The 8,543-nt window shown below is 50.7% G+C and overlaps 1 protein-coding gene across 1 annotated transcript; it reads right to left on the bottom strand.

Annotated features, from left to right (window-relative positions):
• Positions 1–6,440: 6,440 nt before the first annotated feature.
• On the bottom strand, positions 6,441–7,451 carry LOC146587697 (olfactory receptor 14A16-like). Its single transcript, XM_085319153.1, has one exon. It carries the CDS (start codon positions 7,374–7,376, stop codon positions 6,441–6,443), a length of 936 nt encoding a protein of 311 aa, XP_085175279.1. The 5' UTR covers positions 7,377–7,451.
• Positions 7,452–8,543: the final 1,092 nt, after the last annotated feature.

The raw sequence follows: 8,543 nt of genomic DNA, 5'->3' as shown, positions 1-8,543 counted from the left end.
TTCTTTACCCTCTCCCACCCCTCATTCTTACAATCAAGGCTGTTTACAAGGACCTAGCAGTTTGAATCGAAAGGACAAATACATTTGCCTGATGCATTTGAGGAATATTTCTGTTTGTCTAGTATCCATTTGCTATGACAATTCATTCTCAGAACCCTATAAGTGATTCCTCATCACTAGACCTTGTGTCYTCTTTTAATTTATATGATCTGAAAGATAAGAAACACTTGTTAACTTCCCTGAATAGTCCATATCCCTCACTTGCACTAATACAGCTTCCAAATTGGAGCTGAAATACATTCTCTTGCATTTCATGATTTAATGGGAACGCACTATGTTCTTACGTCTTCATCGTACCACATAGCACAGGAGACTGTGCAAGTTTCTGCACAGCTCTCCTGAATATCCTGATTCGGCTAAGTATGGTGAAAATGACTGCTCTCCCAAACAAACACACACACAAAAAAAAAAACCAACCAACCAACCAAACAAACAAAATGATCAGGAACACATTCTGTAGTTCCTAGACACCTAGTTGATACATAAATGTATATACAGATATACATATGCGTGTGTGTATGTAAATATATTTATAAATATATGCATGTTTATATTTAAATATATATTTCATGACAGAACACTTGTGTAGAACAACAGACTCCCCACACAACACAACAGAAGGAACTGTGTTTTTGTAGCTCTGCACTGTGTGCGGTTCTTTTCTACCAGCTGATAAGTGTTTCTTTCTAAATACAACAGCAGTCTCTTCTTTCAGTGTCCAAAAAGTCCCAGAGAAGCCAGCCAAATCCCTGCTCGCAGGGGATTCCTCAGTGATGAGTCCATCCAGTGGACTCCAGACACCCTGTGGGATCAACGACAGTGGGAGCCCAGCACAGGCCCCCAGCCCAGTGCAACCTGAGGTCAGCTCAGGTCTTCCTGGAAAGACACATCTCGGCAGGGAATAGCAAGGCCAGTGCATTTGTGCCCRTTGTCTTCAGAGCTAGAAGTGTCCTCACAAGCCATAGAATCATAGAATCAGTAAGGTTAGAAGGGACCTCTGGAGATCATYTAGTCCAACTTCCCTGCTCTAGCAGGATCACCTACAGCATGTTAGACAGGGTTGCATCCAGGCGGGCCTTGAAGATCTCCAGAGAAAAAGGCTCCACAACCTCTCTGGGCAACCTCTTCCAGTGCTCCGTCACTCTCACAGTGAAGAAACTCCCCCTTCACATTAAGGCAGAATGTCCTGTGCTTCAATTTCTGCCCATTGCCTCTTGTTCTGTCACATGGATCAGCTGAAAAGAGTTTGGCCCATTCCCTTGACACCCTCCCTTCATGTACTTGTACACATTGATAAGATCCCCCCTCAGTATTCTCTTCCCCAGGCTAAAGAGGCCCAGCTCTTGAACCCGTTCCTCACAGGGCAGATGCTCCAGCCTTCTGATCATCTTTGTAGCCCTACGCTGGACTCTCTCCAGTAGCTCCATGTCTCTCTTATACTGGGGAGCCCAGAACTGGACACAGGACTCCAGAYGAGGCCTCAGAAGGCCTGAGTTGAGTGGCAGGATCACCTCCCTCGGCCTGCTGGCAACACTCTTCCTAGGGTACCCCAGGAGACCATTGGCCTTCTTGGCCACCAGGGAACATTACTGGCTCATGGTCAATCTGTCATCCACCAGCACTCTCAGGTCTTTCTCTGCAGAGCTGCTCTCTAGAAGATCAGCCCCCAGTTTGTTCTAGTGCCTAGGGTTATTTCTCCCCAGGTGCAGGACTCTGCACTTGCCCTTGTTGAACCTCAGGAGGTTCCTCTCCACCCARCTCTCCAGCCATTTCACAGCCTGGTTGCTGCCACTCAGCTGCTCAGGCTGAAGTGACCTCACAGCTGCTTCGCTGATGCTGTTCCTGCTGCTGGCCTATCCAGTGCTCAGGCAGCAGTGACCTCACAGTCTACACTGAGGCCATGAATCTGCTTCTGGCCTGTCAGCAGCCAAGACAGAGGTGATTTTACATGAACTGACAGCAGCCGAGAACCTCCTGTTGGTGTATCAGATGCAGAGAAGGAAGTGACCTTACAATCAGCATCAGAGCCATGTCCCCGCTTTTGGCCTATCAAGTACTCAGGCAGCACTGACCTCACAATGAACACACAAATCATGTGCCTGTTTCTGGTCTGTCACCACCAGAGACTGGGGTGGCATCACTCTAACCTACATAGACGAAGAGCCTCCTGCTGCCCTATCAGGTACTGAGGCAGAAGTGACCTCACAATCAGAATCAAAGCCACGTGCTCTCTGCTTTCCTATAAGCACTCAGGGAGAAGTGACCTTGTTAGAGAAATACTGTGAGAAAAAACCTTGCAAATAGTTAACAAGACTCAAGGACAARGGRKAGAGAAAAACAGTACTGCAAAGGATAACCAGCTTCAGCTAAATAACCTTGATGAAACCACAGCGCTTTGCAGATTGCGAGGGGTAGATAAGACAAAAACAGCAGAATAACCCACAAGTGACCTTAGGTTCATTAAGGCTTATTAACATATTAACTTTCACACCCCTAAATKRAWWAYKRRRWKGRAAWKACATGATAATGATGTTACCGCCTCTTCTTCGCTTCCTATGCTAATTAACAAGAATGTGAAAGTGCAAGCGCAGAGCAATTACCTGATATAATGAAACTGTAACCCATAGAAAGATTTGTATAAAGTACTCCCGGGAAAGTGTGTATAAATCAAGAATGAGAGGGGGAGAAGGTGTGCTAGCTTTGTGGATTTACCACCTAGCCCCCATTTCTGCGCAGAAATGAAATAAACAAGTATCTCGACCCTGTGTGTCTATTGGTTGCTTGCACACCGAGTAACAGAACCCAGATTTTGGACAACAACCTCACAAGCACAAACTTCAGTCTTCTCTCTGCTTCAGGCATATCAAATCCTGATGGAAAAAATGTTCTCAAAATCAGTATCAAAGCCATAAGCCTGTTCCTGGCCTCTGATAGCAGATACAGAGGAAACAGAAAGATTTTTCATGAACCAAGGGTCTGCTGTAGCCCACCAGCTTCAGAGAGAAGTGACCTCACAATATGGATCTAAGCCATGTGCCTGCTGCTGTCTATCAGGAACTTGGGCAGTGGTGACCTCACAAGCACAAACACYAGCCATGTCCCTGGTGCTGGCGTGTCATGTTCTCCCATAGCARTGAACCTGTCACTGGCTCCCAGGAACATGGGGAATGGTGTTCTCTGGGACTGGTTTGCTTCCGCAGGGGCTTCCCAGGAGCTCGAAGAGGGCCTAGGAGGTAGCAGGACCCTGGCCCCAGGTCCCCGTCAACATCTTCACCTCACAAGTTGTGGGACCTGTCCCTCTTCCCCTCAGTCATCTGAATGGCCAGCTGCTGCTCTCCAACGGGGTGACAAGAGCCTGAAGTCTCCTTGCCCACCAGGAGGGCATGCTCACACATGTACTGCTGGCTTCTTGTCTCCAAGCGTCTGGCCCTGGAAGTGCGTGTAGGGGGTTATGACAGCCCCACGCATTGCGGTGCCATGAGAATCCCACCAGGCCTGTTTTTGCAGCACTTCCTCAATCTATATTCTTGGGAGGAATCGGAAGGCATGGGTCCCATCTACGCCCATCCAGCCAGGTGCAGAGAACACCTTGAGTGCTTATGAGAGATTACCAGGAGCATGCCATCACAYGCTGCTGGTCGGGGAAGGAGCAGCCTTGCAGAGATAAAGTAAATCCACCCGTATGTGGACATTTTTACCCATGGGAATCCTGGCCAGAACTCCTCCTCTTTTGATTCATTCCTACTTTCTTCCTCCCATCTGAGCTCCATCCCTGCACATGGTCCCATGGCCATGCTGTGTAGCCACTGCCCAGGGCAAGGTGCATTCAGGGCTGGGGAAACATCCCCCCTACATGGTCCCCATAACTGCCCTTGGTGATCCATTCACCCACATCCCTTCTGCTCTGGTAGCCTGCCCCAGTACCAGGCCCCTGCCCAGTCCAGGCTGTGTCCCACATCGGAGGGGGGCTGTTCCCCTTGATAAAGACATCAAGTCCAGCAGGACAGAGATAGACATGCAGCAAAACCCACCCAAAAACTTGGGGTGCCCAGCCAGGGCTGGAAATTGCCAATGTGAGAGGTCGGGCTGTGACAAATGCCTCGGGGCACCATGCCGTGGTCAGTCCATGCAACCAAGGGCACAGACCGACCTCCTCTCCTCTGCACCATCCATGTCTTGGTCCCCCTCTATGAGACCTGGCTCTGAAACACACACCCCCTACTGTGTGTGCTCACCCTGTCCCTTCACACAACTGAGCTGACATTGGCATTTTTCCTCACTCAGACCCTTTCCAGACCAGACAAGCCCCTCCTCAGCTCTCCTCACCTCCTCTGCCCTCTCCCCAGCCCACTCAGCAGAGCAACCCAGGATGGCGCTGGCCCCACAGCAGTCCCTGCTGTGGCAGACTGCAGAGCTCTGGGCACTCACTCCACAGCCCCAGCCCTGCAGCAGGCACAGCAGTTCCGTGGAGCAAAAGATGTGTGTCAGCTTCCCCATCAACCTCCAAGCTGGTACTGGCCCCAGTGGCACAGGGAGGCAGAGCACAGTGACACTCTGTGTCCCTTGTTCTGGTGTCCAGGAGACACCCTACCCTCAGGCTGCCTGCAGCCTCTTCTCTGCTCTCTCCAGGAGAGCACAAGAGGCTCCACTCTGGGGCTGTTCCAACAGCTCCTGCTGCCCCAGAGACACAGCAGCCTGCCCTTAGCTGACCTACATAGAAACAGAACTCCCTTTCTCATTTATTCCTCCTTGCCAGCACATAACTGCTCCTTTGCTCATCTCCAGGGATGTCCTTGCTCCCTGGGGAGTCTTTCCCCAAGTGTGTGTGTCAATATGGCCTGTCTGGCCATTCCTGGACCTGCCTTGTTCTCTCCACAGGGCTCTATGGTGGTGGTGCTTCTCTGCAGTGGTTAGGTTTTTAGGCCCCGGGAGTGTGGGGTGACTCCACACTTACCATGGCCAGGGTGGGAAGCAGACCCAGATGGATGTCTGCAATTGCAGCTCACAACCCCCACCAAAGTGTCTGTGGCAGTTTAGGATGCTCTGACCAACCACAGGGCATTTCTAATGCCTCAGGCTCTGTTCAGCTCACACCCTAGATCTAAGCTCATGTTTTTGATCGACGGTGGCATGAAAAACACCCAAGCCTCCCTCCTCTGTGTGTCCTGAGTGCCCACTGGCTCTTGTTCAATTGCTAAGCCCTCATGAGCCTGGACAATTCATTGATTTTGTCCCTTATCTTTGATGACTCCACTTGACTTTGTGAAGCTCCATTCACCTCGAGGCACATGGTGTCCTTGGAGGTGACCTATGCTCTCCTGGGGGCTCCATACTGCCTTTGAGAAGGCCAGGCATCAGTCTCCAGCCCTGTCATATGGGAGATCATACAATCATAGAATCAGTAAGGTTGGAAGGGACCTCTGGAGATCATCTAGTCCAACCTCCCTGCTCAGCAGGGCCACCTAGAACATGTTAGATAGGACTGCATCCAGGCAGGCCTTGAATACCTCCAGAGAAGGAGACTCCACAACCTCTCTGGGCAACCTCTTCCAGTGCTCCGTCACTCTCACAGGAAAGAAATTCCTCCTCACTTTCAGGTGGAACTTCCTGTGCTTCAATTTCTGCCCATTGCCTCTTGTCCTGTTGGATGGCACTACTGAAAAGAGTCTGGTCCCATCCCCTTGACACCCTCCCTTCAGGTACTTATACACATTGATAAGATCCCCCCTTGGTGTTCTCTTCCCCAGGCTAAAAAGGCCCAGCTCTCACAGCCGTTCCTCATAGGGCAGATGCTTCAGCCCTCTGATCATCTCCGTAGCCCTACGCTGGACTCTCTCCAGTAGTTCCATGTCTCTCTTATACTGGGGAGCCCAGAACTAGACACAGTACTTGAGATGAGGCCTCACCAGGGCTGAGTAGAGGGGCAGGATCACTTCCCTCGACCTACTGGAAAGATGCTTGACCATTCCCCACCTGCAGGAGCACTGGACACCCACAAGTGAGAACTGAATCCAGCCCTCATTCCCTAACAGATCACCGATGAGCTCATCAGCTTGAGCCAAGAAGAGCCTGGGAAAAACAACATAGTCATTCAGTGTGAAAGTCTTTGAGCAGATTCTCAGCTCCAATATAGAAAGGAAAGMCCAAACGTGAGGCACCACACTGAGGAAATCCCCTTTAATTAGAGAGAGGCCAGCTCTGACACAGAGACACACACATTCACAGAAGGCCTCTGGGTCAGACAGACTAAGTCATGCCTTTGGAGAAGGGGGATAAATTCGGACACTCCTAAACAAACATGTCTATCACAGGGAGAATGCCCAGAGCACAACAGTTGTCTGAAACAAATCAGAAACCACTTTTGAGGAGGGATGGGCAGCTTATTGCTGCAGACGTAGGACCTGCTGAATCAGTTTCATCAGGGCATCTTTGAGCTCCTTGTTCCTCATGCTGTAGATCAGGGGGTTCACTGCTGGAGGCACCATTGAGTACAGAACAGCCACCACCAGATCCAGAGATGGCGAGGAGAGGAAAGGGGGCTTCACGTAGGCAAACAGGCCAGTGCTGACAAACAGGGAGACCACGGCCAGGTGAGGGAGGCACATGGAAAAGGCTTTGTGCTGGCCCTGCTCAGAGGGGATCCTCTGAACAGCAGTGAATATCTGCAGGTAGGACAGCACAATGAAAATGAAACACCCAAAGACTAAAGAAAGAGTAACCAGAAGAAGCCCAGATTCCCTGACGTAGAAGCCTGAGCAGGAGAGCTTGAGGATGTGGGGAATCTCACAGAAGAACTGGTCCACTGTGTTGCCTTGGCACAGTGGTATTGAAAATGTATTAACAGTCTGCAGGAGAGCATTGATAAAACCACTGGCCCAGGCAGCTGCTGCCATTTTGACACAAGTTCTTCTGCCCATGAGTGTCCCGTAGTGCAGAGGTCTGCAGATGGCAATGTAGCGGTCATAGGCCATGACTGTGAGAAGAGAACACTCTCCTCCTAACAAGAAGACAAGCAGAAAGACTTGTGCAGCACATCCTGAGTAGGAAATGGTCCTGGTGTCCCACAGGGAATTGGCCATGGATTTGGGGACAATAGTGGAGATGATGCCAAGGTCGAGKAGGGAGAGGTTGARGAGGAAGAAGTACATGGGGGTGTGGAGGCGGTGGTCACAGGCTATGGATGTGATGACGAGGCCATTGCCCAGGAGGGCAGCCAGGTAGATGCCCAGGAAGAGCGAGAAGTGCAAGAGCTGCAGCTCCTTTGTGTCTGCAAATGCCAGGAGGAGGAACTCGTTGAGGGAGCTGTTGTTGGACATTTGCTCTGTCTCGGTTCAGGGCACTGTCCAAGGGGGAAAAGGCATTGACAAGTTAGAGCAGGCTTTTCTGAGCAAAACCCACTCCACTCCCCATAGCACCCTCCACATTGCCTCCCTCCTTTATCTTGTTCAGCTCCTTTTCTGACCTCCGATTTGTGCTGAGGGTGCCCTGCAGTGCAGGGGCCTCTGACCATGGGCTCCAGAAAGAACAGCTACTGTGATTTATAAATAGAAGTATCAGACTTCCTCTGGTTTTTGGTTGGGATACCTGGGCATGGGTGCCCTGAGCTGAATGAAGGGGATTTGGTCTGGTGACCCAGGGGAATATTCTCTTTTTATGTTTATGAGAGACAAACACAGCACTCATGGCAGCTGGGTCTGAAAGAGAGGGTCCTTCTGAGGGGTTCGTCTATCCAGGCTTTGCCCTCTTGAACTGGGGTGTCTGTATCTGGATCAATCACACCAGCTTCCACTCTGTCCTGGAAAAGAAACAGTGCAGTGAAGGCAGGGGCTGACCTGATCCTTCCTAAACACTCCTTTCCAACGGAGAAAGACCCTGCCTTCACGTTAGTTTACCATCCGCAATGTTCCCCTAGGCAATGTAGCAGGAGCGGGATGTTACTGCCTTGATTGCAGCTGAACCCTCTCCTTAGCCCCAGAGAGCAGGAGAGAAAAACCAGATCAGCACAGAGAGGTGAGGAAACAAGGAGCAGTTGCTCTATTTCTCCTGTCACAGGAAAAGCAAGGAGTGAGAGACAGACGGGCACTCAGGAAAGTCTTTCTTTCACTCAGCTGTGCACACCACCTCCCAGATGGCAGCTTTGCAGGAGAGTCACTCTCAGCTCCTTTGCCAGACAGTGGGAAATGAGCATATTGCAATAAGAGATGCCTCTCTCCTCCACTGGAGCTCAGGCTGCCGCGGAGGAGGCTCATGCCCCGGACACCCTGGCCTTGAGGGTAGAGGGTCTGCTGAGTGGAGAGGAGACCCAGCAGGGCTTCCTTAGAGATTGATAYCTGCACTAAAGAAGATGACARGGAGGTCTCCAAATTCCCCTTCCCACAGCATTTATCATTCTTGTTTCCTCTCCCTCACTGATCAGATCTTCACTGCTCAGAGTTTTTCCTCCTGGGAGCTGTTTCTCTCTGCTCTATCTCTTCCCTATCAAC

This window comes from Rhea americana, unplaced genomic scaffold (genome assembly GCF_003343005.1).
Source record: "Rhea americana isolate MKP2758 unplaced genomic scaffold, rheAme1 scaffold_570, whole genome shotgun sequence".
Taxonomy (NCBI): Eukaryota; Metazoa; Chordata; class Aves; order Rheiformes; family Rheidae; genus Rhea; species Rhea americana.
This window is presented reverse-complemented; position numbering and strand designations above follow the sequence as displayed.